At 40.6% G+C, this 24880-nt stretch overlaps 2 protein-coding genes across 6 annotated transcripts in view; both read left to right on the top strand.

Annotated features, from left to right (window-relative positions):
* Positions 1–24880, top strand: part of LOC127442891 (gastrula zinc finger protein XlCGF8.2DB-like) — a 295005-nt gene that overhangs the window by 176317 nt on the left and 93808 nt on the right. The gene's annotated exons all lie outside the window — the stretch shown is intronic.
* On the top strand, positions 736–24570 carry LOC127442942 (gastrula zinc finger protein XlCGF52.1-like). Its single transcript, XM_051701354.1, has 3 exons — positions 736–786; positions 12537–12683; positions 22054–24570. The coding sequence occupies exons 1-3, from the start codon at positions 774–776 to the stop codon at positions 22992–22994; spliced, it is 1101 nt and encodes a 366-aa protein (XP_051557314.1). The 5' UTR covers positions 736–773; the 3' UTR covers positions 22995–24570.

Here is a 24880-nt window from a genome sequence, read left to right as displayed (position 1 = left end):
AATAGGACCCAGACTATATTCCTATTAATGCAAGTGCCAGAAGTGCATATATTGAAGCCAGCTAAATTTCAGTTGTGGTGTGGGCCAGCAGTATAATATCAGTATAATATTAATGTATGTCCAGCACTTTTGCAGTGTAATGGATTTGTAATTGTAATGTCACCAAAATACATTATAAGTTCACATTGAGTCAATTCTGTGTATTTTAAAAATTAAATACAAGGGTAGATGTTTAAAGTGTGCTTAAGTATACTTGAATAGTTCCATTTTAGCACAACCAAGTATACTTAACACCTTTAGTTGCACCACAGCACTGCACTGCTTTCGGCAAACTAAAGTGCATTAAGTACAAAATTAGTTGTTCCAATTTAGTAGACTTTAAGTATACCAATTTATAATCTGCCAGCAATACACTTTAGTATACTGAAGCACCCAAGAATAAAGTGTGCTTAAATATATTATTTTTTTACTAGGGTAATCCCTTTAATATATATTATGTCATACATTTTGTTTTATATTTTAAGCAAAGCAAAATCTAGTTATTTTGTGTAGCCTGTTTGGGAATCACTGAAGTAGGATATGCTGTATGAAAAAAAAATAAATAAAAATAAAATAAAATAAAACAAACAGAAAGGGACAAAGAAAGAAAGAATCAGAAGAATCAGAAGAAATAAATAAAAAAATAAAAAACATGATTGCAGTAGGTGGCGATATGCACGTAAAATGTGAATCTCTAAAGAAGTGAAGAAGAGGCTGATGCTGTGATATCCTAAATGCGGCGCTACGGTCTGTTGATTTCTTCATTATGTTTTTAACACAGAGAAGTGAAACAAAGTGTATCCTAATTTCAACCGGATTTCATTGTTTATGTTACAGATACATATGAAGATACGTTTGTAATCTGTTGATCGGGATTGATAAAATGGGTATAATACAACAATGAATAGATTTAAGACTAAAGCAGATTCAGTGAGTGACACAATGTTTTGTATTTTCTGCCATGTTGTTTGTGCAGTATATTTGGCTGCAGTGGCGTTGATAATCCCGGACAAAGTCACTAATATTTTAAGTAGTGAAAAGTCCACTAATAATATATGTGCATGTGTTATAAATGTTCATATACATGATACTGAACAGATGATTTCTTTTACTCGTCTCATGCACAAACAATAATTACTTCAATGCAAACATGCAGTAATTAAATAATAAAACTGTGAACATAATGCTTTCTTTTTAGATTGTCTATAACACATATTTAATAATATATTAATGCACACTCATCCATGTGCAATTAATACATTACTGTTCCTTGTGTTATATTATCCTGGCATTAAGAATTACAGTTATGTTCATTTGATTTTAACTACAACTTAGTAAAATATGGCAAGAGACAGGACAGAGGCGTATTCCTTTAAATATGTTGATTTACGTGTCATGCACAAATATGTCTTCTGAAATCAAGGTAAATATGCAATAATTAACAATGTTGTTTATAGATTGTTACATAAATCTAATACCTCATTTTATACTATATACCTTCTTTATACTATAAATGTACATTATTTCATATGTATTTATATCACTGACTGTGCCTTGCCATACTGTGCTGACATCTAAAAAAGTGGTTGGGTTCAGTAGTTTATTGTACAGTTGTAGCAATTTAAAGACACAGAGTATGCAGCAGATTCTGCATACCTTAAAATGCATCAAAAACATGGAAAGAGCATAGTGGAACAGTTATACCAGATGAACCAGAATACATTTGTAGATAAGCATCGCCTACTGTATTGTACAGCGGTGGAATGTTTTTTTTGTTTTGTTAATTTCAGTGTTGGTGTGAATAGACCTTTCGATGGCAGTTTGGTGTAATCTTGGATTTGGTGTAAAGCAGCCTTTAATCTGAGAAAATCATGCAGTGGGGGTAGTAGGCCTGAATGATTAATAATTTCTTAAACGAATAAATTGATGGCTTATTAATGTGCTACATTTCTTGTATGCTGTGGTCTGGATGCTAGAGTTAGCATATTCGAGAGTGGCATCGCTCTGACAGCATGACCATACATACAGGCACATGTTTCACTTCTATCGCTCCGTGGTACTGAAATAGGCCACCAATAAAAAAATGCCATCAGGAGTGATGCAGAATCACCGAAGTAGCATATGTAAACATTACACAGTTATAATAGTGTTAATGTTTTATGCACCTGTTGTGCAATCCTGCTGTGTGTGGCTGTACATTACATTTCAATTATGCATTTGGCAGACGCTTTTATCTAAAGCAACTTATACAGTGCATTTAAGGTATACGTTTTTTTTTTTTTTTTTATCAGTTTGTGTGTTCCGTTGGAATCAAACCTTGCGTTGCTAGCACCATCCTCTACCAGTTGAGCTACAGGAATGCTGTACATTACATTACAAGAAGTCAGCTGGCCACCAGTTTTTTCAGTGGTCCGTTGTAATGACTGTACTCAGTCAGATTCAAGTGTGTGCATCACCGGTTTGTGTTAATTTAGAATTATGTCTAAAGGAAAGAGATTTTTTCATGGAAAAGTATGCAAAAACATTGCTTTCTCCCTGAGACATATTACTGAATTAAGTGTTGTAATATATCTCACCTGTCTCTGTGACAGCTCTAGACTCTGTAAACAGCAAACATAAACGTGTTCGCGGACAGTGGCACTTTCGACCTGTCAAACATTTTGCGCATTCTCATAGTGTTGTCGTTGCAGCTAATTATTGAGACTTACTGCCATTTTTAAGCCATGTTGTTCATTACAGTTGTCAGCTGAGGGCGCTATTTTGCTGCTATTATTTTAAACAAGCGTTTCTGCACGATGTTGGTCTCAATAAAGCTCATTTGTTATCTTTGAAGTGCAGGGTTTTGGAAAGAGGGGGCGTGGCTAATTCAATGTCTCAGTCTCGTGGAAGTAGAACTGCTAAAATCGCTTACAGCACCTTTAACTTAAAATTTTAACTTAACTTAAAACTTACATTTAATTTCTGTATTTTAAAATATAACGAGCAAAGAAATCCTCGCTGCACACTCTCTCTGTATAATGCCATGGGAAATGACTTCTAAAAGATGCATCCATTACCTATATTTCCTTTTTACAGCCTTTATTTTAATACCTTTTCAATTAGTTAATTAAAATAATATTATATAGCGCTGAAAAATTATGTCTAACTCCATATTTTTTTTGTTCTAAATGTGGTGTATTAAATATAAAGCGGAGTTTACAATCTGTCTGTTCAGTTCAGTACTGAACACACACTCCAGAAAAAGAGTTCATACGCACTGTTAAGAGTTTGCAGATTGTTTGCACATATTAACAGCATCTTTATTGTATATGAATCCCAATGTGTGATGGAAATTGTGTATGTGCATTTCAATGCCCATTTTGTGTGTATGCAACATTTATGCATCAGGCCCCTAGACATATTTGTAAACGTTTCAAGGTTAGTACAGCACCTTTTCAGCCAGACAGCTCCTGTAATGAAGAATTTGGGTTTCACTAACTGGCGTTAATCCAGCGTAAATTAACATATGACAGTAGTTATGGTCTTAAAAGTTTTAGTTGCAACGGTATAGGGAAACCCAGCCTCCAACCGTTCACATTAGCCAGGAAAAATTGATTTGTGAGGGCAAGTTAACAAGGTGCATTGTTACTCTTGGCTCCTTTGGAGCATTTGTTTCAGAACCTGGTTCATTTTCTCCCTTAGTTTGGTTCTTTCAGGCATATATGAACACTGCAATCGCACTTGGATCTGCACTAAAATGGAAAAACACCTGATGGACAATTGAGATGTTAACGAAAGTGTAGTCATTTTCAGTCTGGTTTGGTGCCATTTTACTGAAGTTCATTGAAGCTCAAAAAATATTAAATCACTTATATGAGCAAACACCATTATTCATTGAAACATAAGAAAACCATCAGAGGACAAAACATCTGTAACATATACTGTGGCAGGATGAATGAGGCACAGACAAACAATTCTCAAGTGCATGGTCCCACAAGGGGGTATTTTATTGTGATCATGGCAATAGTGAGAGGTTTAAGACTTAATAGTGTGAGGTGTCTTCGGTGCAGGGGCAGGGTGAGCGTGCCGCCATGTCCGTGTTCGTGAGTCTCGTGCGTAGTGAAGCTTTTCCCAGAGTCCGTGCTGCGATCGCCGCTCACTCATCGCTTGAGCCTGGAATATAAAAGAGACAGAGAAGAGGATTAGTGTCATTCTCTGGAGTTCTCCTCCGGCGTTTAAATCCTCTCCAGCTAATTGATCGCAGGTGAGGTCGATCAGCGTCTGCATTCCAGGATTTACTGGATAATGGGCTCCAATTCTAGGGCGACGCGGAAGCGCACGGGATACTCGCCACATCCCCCATCACCCCCCCCCCCCGCAAGTGACATCCTGGACTGAAAGCAGACAGAGGGGATGGGGGGAGGGAGTGAACTTTTACACAGACCTGACTACCCACTGAACATCCTGGACAGGCCGTCTGCATTGCCGTTGGCTGCCCCAGCTCAATGTTGCACCTTGAAATGGAAATCCTAGAGCGCAAGGAACAAGCGGGTCATCCTGGCGTTAGAGTCCTTTGCTCGCTCCATTGAAAGGGGGTGTGGTCGATTACTAGAGTGAAGCTCCAGCCCAGTAGGTAGTACTGTAGCTCCAGAACGGCCCATTTTATGGCCAGCGCTTCCTTCTCCACTGCCGCGTACCGAGTTTCGGCTGGGGTCAGCTTCTGGCTGATGTACACTATGGGGTGTTCCTCTCCCTGTTGGACCTGGGACAAGATGGCCCCTAAACCCATATCTGAGACGTCTGTTTGTAGCAGGAAGGGGCGGCTGAAGTCTGGGGCGTGTAGGACGGGGGCTGAGGTCAGGGTGTTCTTCAGCTTCTGGAAGGCTTCCTCTGCAGGGCAGCTCCAGTACACCTTCTCAGACTGCCCCTTCTTGGTCAGGTCTGTTAGGGGACAGGCTATAGTGGTGAAGTTAGGTATGAAGCATCGGTAATACCCTGCCAACCCAAGGAATGCACGGACCTGGGTTTTAGTAGTTGGTCGGCCAAAGGAGCATACTGCTTCCACCTTCTGTTCCTGGGGCATGATCAGGCCCCTTATCATCTGATAGCCCAGGTAGTATGCTTCCGATACTCCTAGGTGGCACTTCTCTGGGTTGGCGGTGAGTCCAGCTTTCCTCAGTTCGAACAACACCCTCCACTTAGACCGTCTGCGGTCCTCCCACCGCTCTGAGTGAATCACTACATCGTCCAGGTATGCCGCTGCGTATGCCTGGTGGGGTCTCAGGAGGCTATCCATCATCCGCTGGAAGGTGGCGGGTGCACCGTGTAGTCCGAAGGGTAGCACTCGGTACTGCCAGTGGCCACTAGGTGTGCTGAATGCTGTTTTTTCCCGGGACAAGGGGCTAGGGGCACCTGCCAGTATGCTTTGGTAACATCTAGGGTGCATATATATCATGCTCGACCCAGCCGCTCGATGAGCTTGTCCACTCGGGGCATGGGGTATCCGTCAAAGCTGGAGACTTCATTAAATTTCTGGAAGTTATTACAGAAGGGGGGGTACCGTCGCCCTTCAGAACCATCACGATCGGGCTGGACCATGGGCTTCTGGACTCTTCGATGACCCCAAGTTGTAGCATCCGTTGTACCTCCTCCTCTATAGCCTGTCGGTGAGCCTCCGGGACCCGGTAGGGGCGCTGCCGTATGATGGTGCCAGAGGGTGTGTGAATTTCATTATGGATCATGTTGGTCGGCCCGGGGCGACATGAAAACACATCGCTGAACTGACCGACCAGGTTTTCCAATTCCTTTCTCTGATTGGCGGAGAGTTGGTTCCCCAGATCTATCACCGGGACCTCTGTCTGGGCCAACCCTGCGACCTGTCTCTCGGGATCTGTCCAGCATTTGAGGAGGTTAATATGGTAGATCTGCTCTGCTCATCTTCGTCCCAGCTGCCGAATTCGATACGTTACCGGCCCCACCCGTTCCACCACGGTGTAGGGTCCCTGCCAGGTAGCCAGGAACTTGGACATGGCACAGGGGACCAGCACTAGGACCCGGTCTCTGGGGTAAAATTCACGGGCCTGGGCTGGGTGGTCGTACGTGCGCTGCTGGGCTCGTTGGGCCTCCGCTAGATGTTCGTACACCAGGGGCATCACTTTGTCGATCCTCTCTCTCATCTCACGCACATACTCAACCACTGTTCGGTGCGGTGAGGGCTGCCACACCCAGGCCTCCTGGGCGACATCTAGTAGGCCCCGGGGTTGGCGTCCAAACAGTAGCTCGAAGGGCGTGAACCCAGTGGATGTCTGAGGCACTCCCCTGTTGCCGAACAGCATGTATGGTATCATGAGGTCCCAATCGTGCCCATCCTCGGTTACCACTCGCTTCAGCATTCGTTTTAGGGTCTGGTTGAAATGCTAATCCGTCCGTCTGGGGGTGATAAACCGAGGTGCGGAGTTGTTTTACTTGCAGCAGCTTGCATACATCTGCCATGAGCCGGGACATAAACGGGGTGCCCTAGTCGGTGAGGATCTCTTTCGGGATGCCGACATGGCTGAACAGCAGGAATAGCTCTCAAGCGATGTTCTTGGTGGTGGCTTTCCTCTGCTTCTGGGTACTGAGTCGCATAATCCAGTATGACAAGGATGTGCTCATTTCCCCGAGCAGACTTCGGCAGTGGTCCCACCAGGTCCATCCCGATGCGCTTGAAGGGCACCTCGATGATAGGCAGGGGTATGAGGGGGCTGGGGGGAGGTTGTTGTGGGGTCGTTCTTTGACAGACCAAACAGCTCTGGCAGTAGCGCCTTACTTCCACGTCAAATCCGGGCCAATGGAACCGGTCCCTAATTCGTTGGGTGGTGTTCTCAACTCCTAAGTGCCCGGCCATTGGATGCGAGTGGGCCAACTCAAGCACGATCTCTGTCTTTGTACGCGGCACCACCAAGAGGTGTTTCTCCTTCCCCCTCCTGTGAGCGACACAGTAAAGCAGACCATTTTCCACAATAAAGTGAGGAGAGGGATGGGGGGATGGGAAGTCATACGTCGCCGTTGACTATTCTGACCTGGGACCAGCAGTTCCTTAGAAGTCATCCTCCTGTTGTTCCTTGCTGAACGCGCCCCCTTCCATTATCTGTTGGAACAAGTCAGAATACACGTTAGGGGCAATCACTCTCAACTCACCATCCCGCTTGCTGTCAGTGGCTAGCAGCATCAGACCGCCTCTGGTTGGGACCCCTACGGCATTGCCCCCGGTGGCTGGCAGGTTGGACAGCATGGGCCAACAGCTGTTCAAACACCGGCCAGTCTCGTCCTAAGAGTAGGGGTACCGGCAGATCCTTGACAATCCCGACCTCCACTGGCCAGCTTCCTGGTTCGGCCTTGATAGTGACTGACCATGTCGGGACGTAGTGTGTGTCGCCATGCACACAGGTGATGGTAATTGAGGCTTTGCTGTGTGGTCAGGGGGAAACTATCTGGGGCTGGGCCAGGCTCACTGTGCTCCCGGAATCCAGGAGGGCTTTCACACAGTGGCCCTCGACCTTCACCTCCCTCTCTGGGGCTTCCCGGGGCACTGCTTGGTGTACGATGCAACCTGCCAGCCCGGCCCTGGCGTCCCAGGGGTTTGGGTCCATGGGCATGGGTTCACCCTGAATGGACGGTGTCGCTGGTCCGCTTACCGGCCGCAAGGTGCCCTCCAGTGGTCGCCTTTCCTGGTGTGTCTTCCGGGAATAGGTGCCAGCTAGGGCTGCCCTCTGATAGTCGACCAAACGTTAGTCGTTGAGAAGAGTCTTGGTCGACCAAGTTTTGATTGGTCGGTTGGTCGCAGAAAAAAAAACTGGTATTACCGCTGGTTGAACGCTAGGTGGTACTATGGGTAATTTTCGCTAAGCAGGGTTATGGTTAAGCCTACACAATAAAGCAAGACACCTTGATTTCAAACTTTGAACTTTACATTTTATTTATTTTAACTAAAAATTCAAATGAAACTGGAAAAAAATTAAGTGCAATTAAAATGTGTGTTGTTCTTTTTGAAAGATGGCTTGAAAGGAGAACCTACTTCATCTGTGCATTCTCTACTGGTCGGGTATTTTGTTGTCTGGGAAAATGCATCGTGTGTGAATAAATTCATTTTGTTGCCTCCTTTACGATATATATATATATATATATGTCGCAATATCCAATTACATCGGCAACCTCTGGGCTGAGGGATCGGTGAATTTTCTTGCTTTAGTGATTTTGCATTGAAAATTACATTAATTTATTTAAAAAACGAAAAATTTTAATACATTTCAAAATTCAAATTGTACTCCAAATGAAATGAAAAAGCAAATAAAATAATGAAGTGATAAAAGAATAATATATATATATATATACACACCTTTCCATTTGCTCTCAGGCAAGTATCCATCTAAACATGCAGGCAGAAAATTACTTACACAAATGAAGACATAAAAACAATTATAAATGTAAAAATAATAATTATAATGATGATCATAATCATTGAAATATAAATCATGGTTCGAGGTGAATGTGTTTTTGTATTATTTTATGTTTTAATCACAAATGTATAAGCTGCAGTGTTGTGGTCACAATGAACTGCTCTGTGGAAATAAAGTGAACGTCTGAGAGGTTATTTGCAGCACTCATATACGATACTGTTCTTGCAAAAAAAAGATAGAAACAAAGAAAGAGTGAGAAACTTTTACATGCGCGTGTTTCACGAGACTGCATGCCTCCGTATAAACTTACATGCGCATATACGCTTTTCTGTCATCTGTTCGTAATAATATAATAAAGTGTGTTTCTTCAAGCACATGTCTGTGTGTCTACGGGCAAATTATTTGTATATTAATTTGATAATAATAATAGCCTAATAATAATAATGTTATACATTAATGGGAAAACGAGCCAAATAGGCACTGACATCGTCAAAGGCATGAGCTATTGCCGATCACTCTGACCATCGTCGATCCCTGAGATCATTGTCTGTTGGCACATTTTTCCAACACATTCAGAATCTTTACCGCTTTTGCCAGTGTCAACGCTGCTCACTTCATTCGTGCGCTTGTAAAATGTATATTTTAAAGGCTCATTATTATGGTTTAGTATTTCTCTGTAATGTAGAACAGTGTTAGCAATTAATGCCCAACCGATATATCGGTGGTGGATTGTGTGTGGTGAGTGTTGATTTCATGCTTCGCTGTTACCTAGTTGGTTAGACACAATGCTGAAAAGTAAATAAAGTCCATCTTTTATTCTCCGTGGCAATGAGTTTATAGCTAACTAGCTAACCACGTAGCTACTTTCATTGCTTGTCAGCTTGTAAACATGTATTCACCAAACTGTTTTGTTCAGGATTCACAGTTTGGTACCCCCTTCAACCGAACAATTCCAGTTGTTGCATTTATAAAATGTAATATATAAAAGTCTGGTTTTCCAGACATTAAAATAGGATACGTAATAAAAGTAGATTTAATAAATAGTATATTTGCCCTGTGAAAATAATAATATATAGGAACTGTATCTAAAATAAATGAGGGGTGATACATACTAATACAACAGGCTGGAAAAATAGACATTTATTCATTTCAATATCCTATATATATATTTTGAATGTGTTGAATCTTGACACCGGGCAGTGCACCCTGATGCTGAAGAGCCGCTTAAAAGTAAGTGTTTTTCTCTCTCTCGTAAATGAGTGTAAATGCCAACATCAACATATGTCGAAAGGACTGATGCCTGTCAACCAAAACATGAGCACATTGATGTCATTAAATGAGTCTGCTTTTTTATTCCATCAGTTGCTCCTGGTCGGAGGCTGCCGTATATATTTAGTTAATAAAAATAATGTCAAATGTTCTTTGATAAAAATATTTGTTTAAGAAAACAACCTTCTGAGTACCTTTGCATAGTCATATTGGTGCCAAATCGGTGCACAATCCACATAGAAAAGGTCTGTTTTCATTCCAGCTCAAAAATTAGCTATATCGGTCACCATATCGGTTATCGGTGAATTTTCCCCCTCTAAAATCGGTATCGGCCTCAAAAATCCCATATCGGTCGGGCTCTATTAGCAATGTTACTTATAACATTCTTTCTCAGCCCTGGAACTCAAACCATTTTCTGATGCCCCCAAAATATAAATATTTAATTAATTAAATTAATATCATAAACGTGCGACTAGTCGACTAATGGCTTAAATTAACGCCTGCTAGTCAACTAGGAAAATCTTTGGTCGGGGGCAGCCCTAGTGCCAGCTCTCTCTCACGGGCTTGCGTCGCCTCCTCCAGTTCCACAGCCTCCACCAGGGTGGCGAGGGTCTCTGGGTTCCACATTCCTACAGCCCGCCGTTGCATGCGGGGGAGGGCCTGGAGAAACTTTTCCACCACCACTCGTTCCGCTACCTGCACTGGTATCGGTTGCCCGGTTAACAGACAGAGGTGGGCCAGATGGGACAACTGCGAAGCCTGTACGTGGGCGGGAACCTGAGCATCATACACCCATTCATGGAAGCGCTGCGCCGCTCATATCGGTGAAAGCCCCACCCGTGCCAAGATCTCGTTTTTCAGCTCCCTACAATTGTCAACGGAGGCTGGGCTGAGTGCGAAATAGGCGCGCTGCGCTTCCCCTATCAGGAAGGTTGCAAGCATTCTCGCCCACTTGCTCTCATCCCACCCCTCCCTTTCAGCTATCACCTCGAATGTGTGCAGATACGCCTCCATGTTGTCATGCTCCGTTAACTTGGTGATCAGCTGACTAGCTCGGGCACGGGTTTCGGGGATCGGTATGTGAGCAGTGGCTTCCAATCGCAGCTGCATGAGTTCTTGTTCCGCCCGCTCTTGTCATGCTGTTAGTTGTTCCGTTAACTGTTGCTGGGGGAGGGAGTTGTTCGCGAGCTGACGCATCAGATCTTCAGAGAAAGATCTGGACCTGTGGAAAAACCAGATGGAGAATTGGGATGAGTTTTGTTGTCTGACCTCATACTCTTCATTTTAGCCAGCATTCTCCACCACTGTGGCAGGATGAATGAGGCACAGACAGACAATTCTCAAATGCATGGTCCCACAAGCGGGTATTTTGTTGTGATCGTAGCAATACTGAGAGGTTTAAGACTTAATAGTGTGAGGTGTCTTGGTAGTGTGAGGGCGGGGTGAGCGTGCTGCAATGTCCATGAGCCTCATCCCAGAGTCCGCGCTGCGATCTGCGCTTACTCGTCTCTGGAGCCTGGAGCGTCTGCATTCCAGGATTTATTGGATAATGGGCTCCAATTCCAGGGCGACACTGAAACGCATGGGATACTTGCCACATTACAAGTAGTAGTCCGTGCAGTGTGGTTAATGTTGTTATATTATTTTATTGTTGTAGATTTGTATTTTTAGGCAGTTTTTATGCAATTTGAGAAATTTGGTACTTTATAATGACATTACTTTGATTGGCTTAGATGTGATGGGAAGAAGAATATGTGTTGTATTGAGTGAGATGAGTAAGACCCTGTTTACACCTGGTATTAAGATGCGTTTCGGGTGATCCGATCTCATGTGGTCAGCGCCAAATACAGGGGTCTAAAATCAACATTGTTGTTTCCTGCAACAATGTGTGACGTATAATGTGTCTTTATGTAGCATGAAACAGTGACATTCGGCAAAAAGCCACTTGAGATCAGATTAGAGCGGTCAGACTGAAACAGATTTCCAGAAATGTGATTGAAATAGGATTTTAAACCACATATGAATGTAGCTTGAAACAGATTTGTCAAAATCTTATTTCATGTGATATTTTTTTGCCATTCAGACTTGCAAAATATGATTGGATTCCAATCGGATATGCACAAAAATTTGATTTGGTCTGACAGTCTGAACATAGCCATACATAGGTAGTCAAAAATGCATGTGACAAAATCAGATTTGAGGTGTAAACGCTAATCCGTCCTGTATGCATCTCAGCAGAACTGAGGACCCCTCACCTGTCAATCAACCACTGTGCTAAAACAAGAGTTTAAACTTTGCCAGTTACCAGTGGCTTTAAAAGTAAATAACCGTTTGATCGGAACATTTCTATATATTTAAATTCTGCTTGAAATGATGCGTTTGTGCATAGATAAAATTTCAGATGCATCTGGGAGAAACAGCGCAAACAGTTATTTTTCCGCACATTTTTTTGTCTTTTCTGACTTTGTTGGGCTTTAATGTCATGCAGTAACACACTGACATAGTTATTAAAGTATGTCGTCATGAAACGGATACCCAAATCTGATCACAAGTGGTCAAAGGAGATGCATTTAGCGACCAGGTGTAATCAGCGATGTGTCTCACCTGACCACATGTGATCGGATCACCCGAGATGCATCTCAACACCAGGTGCAATGGGGTCTAAAGACCACTGCACTGGACATCTGACTGGTGTCTTTATATTAAAGAGAAACTGAATGCATTACCTAGAAAAAAATCATGAGATTAATCATGATTAATTATTTTAATCTATATACCGCACTAATATTTGTTTTCATTTCTCTTTTATAGGTTTAACAAAGCAAAACAAACACCTAGTACCCCCTGAAACCTGCTTAAGTACCCGTGAAAAGATGGAGTTTGTTAAAGAGGAGAGTGAAGACATCAGTATTTCAGAACCATTCAGACTGAAGAATGAACATACTGAGGAACAAAGAGGTTGGTGCATATTCTTGATTTTTTTTTAACGATTGCTGAGGAACATTTAAGTATCAAAGCTTCAGGCAGTTCACTCGATTTTGTGGCTGTAGTTATAAAATCACAGGAGTTGTAAAATTAAAATGGTTTGATTGGAGAAAAATAGAAAGAATAACTCTGTCTTAGTTAATTGTCCTCTGACAACGGTTTTCGCTGGCAGTTGCTGAGTTGGACTCTCCTTATTTTTGCAGTGACCAATGATATTCTTTTCACACTGATGAACTGATAAATCATTGACCTGCAGAATTACTTTGCAGAATATATTGAGCTCTATGGAGTGAAGCATTGTAGTGCGGCACTCAAAAGTTCAAACAATATCAGCTTTGACACTTATTGCTGCTGACCTCAAAGCATCAGCAAATGATTACTGGACAATTAAGATGGCATATCATTATGTGGGCAGTGCCAGTGGTAAAATCAAAACAAGACTTTTGGTGTGTTCGTCTTCATGTAGCACTGTGCAGACCGATTGGCGCCTGGCTTGGACCAATGCATGGCGGTAAGAAGTTTTTTCTGACTTTTCTTCGGCGCTGCTGCTGCATCACATTACATATGTCATCGAAGTACCATAAGAGTGAGACAAGACCAGCCGCTGCAATTGCTGCAAAGCAGTTGTACAAGGTCTGATGACAATGCCGGTTTTTAGCGCTTTCTCGTCTTTTACTTTTTTGCGCTTTATTATTTGACGAATGCTTGACCCCGATCATTGCTGCTTGCAGCTATATTTATTCTTCCTCCACAAACTGTACATTGGAAAATGATGAAATTTGGCACACTGATTTCTGCCGCTTAATGGCAGGTTAGCTGTGGAGTGTAAGTTACTATGGCGATGAACACCGGTAAAGGCTGATTCAACTTCATGGTACCTAAAACCCAGGGTTGAGGCAAACTAAACTGAAACATATCTGGCCAGCCACCTAAACTGTTTTCATGGTATAGGCCCTGTGTTTGGGGATCTGTAGGCTAAACTCTATAGCGCTACCACCAGCTAAAAAAAAAAAAAAAAAAACACTTTTCTTTTGCTTTGAACTGTTGGTTAGAACTCCACCTATTTCAGTGGTCGCCATGTTGGATTGTAATGTTTGTAGTTTTTTTCTTCAAAAAAACATTTCAGATTATTTTGTCCGAGCTGCACAACAATGACTGAATGGAATTTTGTTTTGTTTTTTCCAAAAAAAATTTTAATTTTGATCTTTATTGAAATACAAAACCGACAGTGGCAATCTTGTGGCAGTGTGGTGCAGTGGACCGTGCGCTGAATTGTGTAATGGAAAAGTATAGGTTTGATCCTGTCCTGGCATGACTTGTGAAGTGGTGTGCGATTGCTTTGTACATCATATCCACACTATTCTTTGCGTTGTGCTTACTGTGATGCAAGTGGTGCCATTTCGGTACTTGGCCCCGGATTGCTGCTTGCAGCCATATTTGTTGTTGTTATTATTATTACTAATTAGCCTATTATTATTTTTATCACTAAATATTAGCATTTTATTATACCAAAAAATTATATATTTCAGTCATAACTTCTGGCTTTTATTTTGGCAGAACACTCCAAGAAAACATTTGAGTGTTTGTTTGTAGGCTAGTTCACAGTAGTTTTATTTGCTTCTCATTCAAAATCTGGTCAAGTGTTCCTCTGTTGCCTTTCTCAATGAATGTTAAAAGCGTACCAATAAATGGAGCATCTACATGGTGTTTGTGTGTAGCAGTCACATATTGCATGTCACTCTTAGAGCTGAAAACAGCATTGCATCATGAGCCCCGCCTCTGCTGAAAGTGTGTGTCAACTAGGGCTGCAACTAACGATTATTTTGATAATGGAGTAATCTTCGATTATTTCTTAGATTAATCGATTAATCAGTTAACCCTCTGGGGTCTGAGGGTGTTTTGGGCCTTGACATTTGTGTTTTTTTCAGTTGCTTAAAGACATATTAATGGCTAAAGTCTGATAACACTGTATACAGCACAAACTGGGCTACAAAAATATGTGAGCAACAAGTATGTACATGTTTGTATTTTTGAGAAAATAACGTTTATGCGTGGTTTTTGAAAAAACAAACATATTAAATCACTGAAATTAGGCCATATAACACATACTAAACATTTGTTCACAAGACTCTTGAGAACTGGATCTTATAGCCTAGAGTTTTTGCTATAAAATGATGTGAAAACCATCCTGATCACTCATTCATACAAAACAATATAGTCATTTAATTTTGTAAGACACTTTTAGTGTTAGAAAGGCCATATGCGAGGAGGCGTGAATGATCATGAAAACTGATGTGATTCACACCTGAGGAGACAAAGACCCCACCCCTGAGGAGGTGAGGAGACTTAATGATTGAATGTATTGTTTGTAGCTTATTCACAAAATCAAGTTTAAGTTAAAAGAAGTAATCTGACTATACATTTTCTTTACATAAAGACTTTACTTAAAAACTTTAGACCAACACTACCGTTTAAAAGTTTTAGATCAGTAAGATTTTATAAAGTTTTTAAAAGAAGTCTCTTCTACTCACCAAGGCTGCATTTATTTGATCCAAAATACAGCAAAACAGTGATATTGTGAAATATTTTTACAATTTAAAATAACTTTTCTATTTGAATATAGTGTAAAATGCAATTTATTCCTGTGATCAAAGCTGAATTTTCAGCATCATTACTGCAGTCTTCAGTGTCACATGATATTCAGAAATCATTCTAATATGCTGATTTTCTAATATGGGCATATTTACAGCACATTTTACACATTTACACATGAACAGATATTTGCAAGCACAAGCTTCATTGATGATAATGAGGCAGCATAAACACTAGTTAAAATATAATCTAAACATTCATATTATTTTTATATCATATTACATATCATATTTATATCATACAGCATACAATTTAAATATCTGCTTTAGCCGAAACAACATTTAAATGTAACTAAAACTTGCCTATTAGGACATATTTCAAATTTCAATACTTTGAATACTGGCTGGCAAATCTGGAAATAGTCCTACTAGTCAAATATGTACATGTTTATATAAAATAGCATGTCAACTGATGTAAGTAAAGACTTACTCATCCGAAATTGTATCCTCGGCTGGATCAAGTCGCTCTTCAAACGTTCCCCGTCGGATTCCCGCTCTTCTTCTGAGGAAAATGTGAACTTTTCATCACTATCCAGGAGCTTCCTCACCTGTGTAGCATGCCATCTTCCAAACGCGCAGGAAAGTGAATGAACTTGATGTTTTTTTAAGGCATTGTTGGGGGCGTTTACCATTTGCATTGATCGCCTCAGCGCATTACTGTATGAATAGCACGCTCTGCTGGTGGGTGTGATCAGATTAGCGATGATTAGCTGAGCCAGGAGAAACTGTACATCTCTTTGTTTCATACAGATTACATTGCAGGAGAATATTTGTTTTAAATTTGAATTGTTTTAAAGTAGACATTTTAAGCATTCTTGAGACATATGTTTCATGTTTGTTTGATAAGTATTCGCGGAGTTTCACTTAATTTTTGTGACGTGTTTTTGTACTGTTCGTTAAAATAATTAAAATTTATCTTTGCTCTGTTTGAGACATTTGAATTGTAGATGCTTACTTATTAATGTAATGACTCCCCTGCTCTTACTTGAGTCAGCACTAATGAAAACATGTCCACCCCATATCTTCCCAAATTTTCAGCTTACTGCGGGGAAAGATGCGTTTCTTGAAGAAACACTATATCATTTTTCTTACGATTAAGAAAAGAATTAACCTTCCTTCTTTTTATGGGGTGCCCCAACTCATTCACATTCCATGTGGAGAGAGACAATCCACTCATATTAACATTTGACATTTTGACATATGAGAAAAAATAGATTGTGTGTCAAAAATAAAATTATAAGGACCACATTCCAACATTGGTGCAACAATCAAGCCCCGAACATCCACCAAAACAAAACAAAAAACGTGCGCATTAACCCCACGCATGACAGCGCCAGTCGGCGTCCATCCCTCTAAACTCAAACAGTCCATGTACACCTATGAGTGTCCCAGCGCAACTTTGCCATCGGATTGCTCAAGTCCGGTGCTTCTATACAAGTTTTGTGAGACAGAATTACACAACAGAAAATAATCTATAAAACAAACTCCAGCCAATAGGCGGAATAAACACAAAGAACGTGTAGATTCATCCACATAACTGCGAATGTTCAGTGAGCCGGCTGTTACATGACTGTAACAAATGCCCTAATTTCTCTAATGATTTGCAAGGACTATTCCACAAAACAAACTCCATCCAATAGGAGGCATAAGCACAAAGAACATGCAGATTCTTCCACAATACTGTCCCGAAGGAGTGTTATTCCACAAAACAAACTCCAGCTGCTAGGTGGAACCAGCAAAAGAAAAAAAAAACGAAAAATAAAAGGCACCCAGTTTCCTCGGAGGGTCAAATGAATGTTCAGTGAGTCAGGCCCACTCGGCTGTAACATGAGAACCACACAATGACCCACTCACTCCAATGTTTGCAAGAAATATTCCACAAAACAAACTCCATCCAATAGGAGGCACAAAGAACATGCAGATTGATCCACAAACTGTCCCGGAGGAGTGTTATTCCACAAAACAAACTCCAGCCGCTAGGCAGAACCAACACAAAAAGAAACAAAAAAGGCGCTCAGTCCCACAGACAGTCAGGTGAATGTTCAGTGAGTTAGATCCACTCGGCTGTAACATGAAAACCACAGATAACTTACTCAGTCATTGACTTTATGAAGGACATCGCTTGCTGTGGGCATGTAAATATTTTGTGGCCATCCTTGGTATCTATTCTCAATTTGGCCGGGAACATTAGTGCAAAAGCGACCTTCCATTGATGTAAGAGTTTCTTGCATTCCTTGAATCGATCACATTTCTCTTTTGTCGAATTTACAAAGTCTGGGAACAAGAAAATGCTGTGGTTCTTCCAAGAAAGCCTTCCTTTACTCTTCGCCTCACGTAACACAAAATCTTTATCGGATGATCTCAGAAATTTGGCCAGAATTGATCTGGCCTGTCTCCCTCCACGGATCTCAGAGCCGGGACTCTGTGAGCTTGCTCGATTTCCAGCTTATGGCATGTTATGTCGAGCAGACTCGGGAAGAGCTCGTCTAGGAATTTCACCATATCTTGGCCTTCTTCATTTTCAGGAATTCCAACAATTCGGACGTTGTTTCGCCGATTATGTTTCTCAAGGTATTCCAACTTTTCCCAAATGCGCTCTAAGTCCGTCTTGGTCGCTAGCGGGTTAGCAGCTAATTCCTCCTCTGATGACTCCAGATAATTGATACGTTTCTCGATGTCTCCCACTCTTGTAACCAACTTAGAGAATTTTGTCTCCGTGGAGATGATCGATCGACGTATTACAGCAAGATCCTACAAGTCAGCAACGACCTTCGCCAGCATTGCCGACATGCTCGACAGTTGACGCTGAATCTCTCCCACCGCACCGACCAAACTGAGTCCCTGGTTTGCGGCCATGTCAGGGGTATCAGCTTGAGCACGTAAGTGTCTTTTATTGTCTCCAGAGCCTGAGGATTTTGAATTCTTTGACATATTGTCTTCATAGAACAGATATGGAACAGGGTGTATCGAATCTCACCATATCACTGTCACTTTTATGACACAAAAAGTATGAAAAACTAACAAAGTGCGCAGAGCTCACTGTTCACATGTCCAACCCTTGCATGGTGCTGTAGGGCTTTACTGGTTGTTTAGATCAGTGTTACTATCAGAAATAATTAATAATTATTTCTGTAGTTATTAATTAATATTTAAATTAATCAATTGAATCTAACTCATTAAAACCTCATATGGGGCTCCAGTAAATGTAGTGTGCTACGTTTAGGAGCAAGTTTGGTTATTAGCAATAATTAATAATTATCAAAGATAATTATTAATTATTAAAATCAATAGAACTTTGATGAGAATCAATGTTAGCTTTTTTTAATCCTTTAAATCAACAATTATCAAAGATAATCGTTAATTGTTAACATCGATGAAACATTAATTAAAATTAACACTAGCTTATTGATCATTCAAATTCAACAATCATCAAAGATAATTATCAATTATCAAAAATCAATAGAATATTAATAAGGATTAACATTGACGGGGCACCACCCTGAAATCAGGGACTAATAACCAGATAGTAAAACAATCTCAATATTAGATTGTTTTCTTAGGAAAATCGACATCCGAAGAATATCGATTTTCGGGAAAAAAAACAATGAATGAAGGTTTGAATCCGAGCACTGACATCCCGTCAGCATGACACAGGCGTATGCAAAACAAACCAAAACACTTCTCTTTGTAATATAAACAAAGTTTATTTATGCAGTAATATCAATTAATAATTAATACAATGCAGTCAATAAACTTCTGACTTACAACTACAAACTAAACAGTGATATGATTAGATATGGAAATCAAAATAATCCTATAACACATAAGGTGTGTGTGTGTGTATGTGTATGTGTGGTTAGTACGAAAGAGAGAAGTGATGGCCCTAAAGCCGATTTCGCAATAGTGGGAGAGAAAGCAGCTGTCAGTTTATCACTCAGAGACACGGTGGACGGCTCGTAAAAGTCCCGCTTTATTTGACTCTTTAATGGATGAGCTCAGTTGCTGTCTCACCCGTGATGGCGAAATTGCACAACAATCCAATTTGGTTGGACCACAATACAGCAAAACAAATTTGTGATAATTAATACCCTGAGTATTAATAATGAGCGGACATAGTGGTCCGTAAACTGTACAAGCAAAAAAAACCTTGAAACACAAGAATAACACGCTATAATATTCTATCTCTGCCCAGACGTAAACCTCTTACTTGAATCGCATGAGGACACAGGTAGAATGTGTTTTCCTCCGTCCTTTAACTCTGACCCGGATCCTTGAGGCTCGGGTGATGACGGGAGGCCGTTTCCTCGCTCTGTCGGTGGGCGGTACGGCTGTTGATTCTCGGCGGGCTGGCGGAGAACTCAGAAATGTCGACTTGATTGAAGATGGAAGAGAAATCTTTAATCTCTTCACTTCTGTAGGCAAACGGATGAAGATGCGAATTGCTCGGCGGTCTCCTTCGGATCCGTTAGAGTGTTCGGTTGAACACAGAGTAATCTCAACTCGTCCAGCGAGATGGAGATTGTATGGCCACAGTTTCAAGTCGGACGTTTCTTCCTTGTGCCATGGGGTTGCACCTGAGAGCAGCGAATAAACTACGTCTATACTCGGTGAACAAAGTCGATGGAAGCAAATCCCGAAAGCATTTCAGGTATTTCAACTCCTCATGATGTCATGTTTGAGGGACGTTCTGTTGTGTGCCTCATCCAATAGGAGTTGAGAGTTCAATCCTTTAGTGAGCAAGGCTTCATGGGATTTGCAGTCTGTTTTGGGCTCCCTTTGATTTTGTCGCGATTTTTATCAGTAAGATTTACGACTTGGAATGCGGGGGCTTGAGTTAGGCCTGTGTTAACTGTGTTAGGCCTGCCTTTGTCTTCTATCTGAATACATGAGGCCCAACAGTGCCACGCGACTCCCCCCAGAATAGAAATATTAATAATTCTGCCCAGCTGAAAAATGTATATGTTAAAAATTATGCTAGAAACATATACTTGAACACTGTCACTGATTACATACATTTTAAGTATTTTAAATTAATATTGTAGTTTTTAAAATAGCATTGAAGCTGATGACATTTTGTTAAATAAATTATTTTCCAAAATATGTGTATGTTTATCCAGTAAAATAATGCTTGCCATGGTATAACTTCACTGGTGGAATCAGACATTACATTTGGCATTATCAGGACAATCAAATATCAGGACTCTTAGCATTATTATACATTATATTCAGTATTATATACAGTTTAATATAGTACAGTAATCTGTAAACGCAGTGCAGATTCACTCTTGCACTGAACAGTCTCATCCCGGTGCTCACTGCATTACATGCGCTCACATGATGAGAAACTATCTAAAACACTTTAAACGGCACACTTTGACCTCTGAGACATCAGCGTGACATCAATGAAAGCTGCACAATTGATTACTGTGGAGATGGGGGAGTGGCCGAGCGACGTCTGTGGAAAGCGAGGCCGGGAGAGGAAGAGCGGTAAGGATTGACACCTGTGGGAAATTACCTCTAACAGCTGTTTTTTGTTGCAGTGAGAGCTGGAGAGGAATAAAAGGGCAGTCCAGGTCGCCAGAGGGGAGAGGGAGAAAGATGCACGCAGCCGTGTTCATTTGTGTTCATTTGTTGCGCTGAAAAGCAAACCGTGTTGTGTTATGCTGAAAAGTGTTGAATAAAAGACTTAAGCTGGACAGTTTACCTGGCCCTCACTTCCTCTTCCACAAAGAGGGCTAGTGATCTGTCAAAATTACATTTGAAACTTAAAGCGTGGTATGATGTTGCACGAGTTTAATCAAAATGATTGCGCTCCCTTTCTCCATTGCGATCAGTTTGATTAACGTGGATGCACGCGAGGTTGCTTGCTCAGTGATGTTTAACGGAGACTCACATGTGGTAAAAACAAACAGTTTTGCGAAATAAACGGAAATATATACATAACATGTATACATTAATAAAACAGAAAATAGCAGTAAAATGTATGTTGTGCTGGAGAGAAACAAATCTTAAGCGTGTCAAACAGCACAATCACTCTTTCAACGCACCTGATGCAGCAATCGCTCCACATAAAACTGTAGTGCTCTCAAAGTGTACAAAGTGCTCGCGTGCGCTGAACAATTTAGGTAATGTTTTTTCCACTTCAACTTTTTCAAAGAGTTTCGTCATGCAACACATTTTTCACCGGGCTGTAAAGTGACATCACTGATGGAGCTTCTCCATGCTTGTGGCATATGTCAAACTAATCGATAATGATATTCATTGTCGATGATTTCCATTATCAATAATAATCGATTTTATCGATTAGTTGTTTCAGCCTTGTTGTCAACAGAGCAGCGCTCATTCATTGAAGTGCGCTGCACATACAGACTGTATATTTATTTATTAAACAGACTTTTGCAATTTACAAATGATTGTATGTCTTAGAGAGACTTTTAATAAAATGCTCAAGTCACATGGACTGCTTTAATTGTGCTTTTATTGTTGTTTTATGTAATTGTTTTTAAACTGCATGATATTGACCATGACTAACAGGTGGTATTGAACTTTGATCAGTCCTGTCAGATTGATACCCAATCGGGCATCCCTACTGACAATGAACCACATTTATTTGTGGTTTACTTTTATTTTCTTTCATTTCACATTTTATCTCGCTTTTATTGATTTTTGACTGTTTTATATTTTTATTTTAGATCGGAAGGAAGTGGAAGAGGAAAGTCAAGAACAGAATGAAGTGGAGGAGAAACATCAGTATCAGAAACCTGATGATGTCGTAACTGGGGAAAAATCTTCTAGTTGTTCACAGGCTGAAAAGAAATTCTCACAAAAAAGAACTCGAACAACAACAGGAAATTCCTTAATCTGCCCTCAGTGTGGAAAGAGTTTCAAACATAAAGGAAACCTCAATAGCCACATAAGAATTCACACTGGAGAGAGGCCTTACACCTGCCCTCAGTGTGGAAAGAGCTTCAGACAGAAAGTAAATCTTATGGATCACGTAAGAATTCACACTGGAGAGAAGCCTTTTATATGCTCTCAATGTGGAAAGAGTTTCACACACAAACCAAGTCTCACGGAGCACATGAGAACTCACACTGGAGGGAAACATTTCACATGCCTTCAGTGTGGAAAGAAGTTTACAAATCCAAGTAGCCTGAGAAGGCATATAAATATTCACTCTGAAAAGCAATTATACCACTGTTCTCAGTGTGGCAAGAATTTTACACAGGCAAGTCGTCTCAGACTTCATCAGCGCTATCACTCTGGAGAAAAGCCTTTCAACTGTGATCAGTGCGGACAAAAATTTATTTTGCCATCAGTGCTAAAAAGACACTTGAAACTTCATGCAAATGAGAAGCCTTACAGCTGCACTGTTTGTGGAAAGAGTTTTTCCCAGCTGGCTTATATGAAACAGCACGAGAAAATACATTTGGGTTTAAAAGCTCATGTATGCTCAGAGTGTGATAAAGCTTTTATCAGAGCCGACGACTTGAAAGTGCACCAAAGAATTCATACTGGAGAAGAACCTTACAAGTGCTCACATTGTGAAAAGAGTTTCAAACGGCGCCAACAACGGAAAACACATGAAAAAATACATAACAGAGGGAGTCCATACCACATACTACTGAAATAAGGCGAAAAAATTATTTTGATCATACCAATAGATGGAATGACTGTGACATCACACAGCAGGCCACCGCATTTACAGATTATTTTTGAGTTGCAGTTTCTGTGGTGACAGATTTGTTTTAAAGGGTCAGGACACCCACTGTTTCAGCACCGTTAAGTTCTCACCACAGTTTAAAAAAATGCCAGCCAAAGTGGCCATGATCAGCAACGGAGAGAGGGGAGAAGGGGGAGTGAACAAAACAACTGTGAATTAAGCCCTGGGTATACTTCCATTTTGACGTGAACGCTCAGCGTCTGCATACAGTCGAACGTGAGTATACTCGAAGTATACTCCGTGAAACTGTGCACGCATACACTGGCGGTTGGTGGTGAGACACCAGACTTTCTCTTTAGGAGTTTAGACCCATAAAGATGTCTTTATATTCCTTAAGACTCGAGTTATACAAATGCAAGTATCTCCAGACCTCCTCACACATGCTCTCTTGACTTGCACATCCATTGTTGTTGTTTTTACCTTCATCTCCTGATGTTTAGGGGTGATTACATCTTCTAGACGCTTCCTCGTGACAGCAACAGCTCAAAATGTAAGTGTTGCAACCTTGTGGACCCACTAATTAGTGCAGATAACTCATGCGCATTCTGCATGTTCAAAGATGCGTGGTTAGAAAATTCAGGCTGCATGCGTTCAGTGCTCACTCTGCTGATGATGAGATATGCGTCAGGCGTCCTGAGCGTCCGTGTCTGACCAAAGTATACTTTGGGCTTTAGTCACTCAGCTTTATTGAACTAAGGCAATTAACAGCATCAAAGATTCTCACAATTGCTCGTAACAAAATGCACAAATAAATGATACACTGTTTTAAGCTCACGGTAATTTACACAGAATCTCACTGTTAATGTGTAAATACAGTAAATGCTAAGCCATATACTCTGTATTGAAAATATGTGAATGTTTTTTTACACTTTAATAACTTTTGAGACTTATTCCAGGACGTTGATTCACCAATATAAGTGCTTAGATCGGTTAACACACTCACATTAAGGATGGATGGATAGCATTTGTGTCTGGGACAATCAATGTAAAAATGTGTCTCAAGCGAGCCCCAGTCCCCAATGAAAGAGACAGTCCACCTCTCTGCATATCTTAAAACACTCACGTTAATAAATCTGATGGTGCGAACATTTAAAAGGTTTTGCCATTTATTGAAAGCCTGCCCTGTCCCTCTGTCAGTATCACGGGCAAGCCCTGGACTATCAACTCCCTCAACTGAAGTGCTTGAGTTTGAAGCGCTGGTCACGTGGTTTAATAAATAATCATGAGACGCGTTCTCATAGGATAAGGGCACGCAGTCTCATTAATAATTATGAGACACTGATGACACGACGATGCACTTTAGTACAACAAAACATCACATCCTGTGAAACCTGGAAGTTTTTTACATTTTACATAGTCTTCTATCATGTGTGACACATACATATCTGGTAACATCTCAGAAAATGTAGTTTAGTGTTTCGTGACCCTTTAAGTAACATTATGGTACTTGTGGTGTCAGATGATGAATTCGGGAATGAAAAAGTAGCACTACATAATTTGAAATAAAATTGTCTCACTGACCAACTATTGCAGCTTCAATTATTAAAAAAATAAATGATCAATTTATTAATTTTGAAAATAAAAATGTGAATAAACCAATTTATAAATGGACAAATAATTAGACACATTTAAATGTGTTTATTTAATTCACATTTAAAAATGTAATTATATTTAACAATTAAATTGTGCATTAATTGTGTATTTAATTCATGTTTAAAGTACAATTCAATTTAACACTAAAATACCACATTAATATGTCATTTTTAAATTCACCTTTTAATTTGCGTTTGGCAATT

The sequence above is a fragment of the Myxocyprinus asiaticus genome, chromosome 6 (genome assembly GCF_019703515.2).
Source record: "Myxocyprinus asiaticus isolate MX2 ecotype Aquarium Trade chromosome 6, UBuf_Myxa_2, whole genome shotgun sequence".
NCBI classification, from domain to species: Eukaryota; Metazoa; Chordata; class Actinopteri; order Cypriniformes; family Catostomidae; genus Myxocyprinus; species Myxocyprinus asiaticus.
Note: the sequence above shows the minus strand (reverse complement) of the source record. Positions and strands in the feature narration are given on the sequence as shown.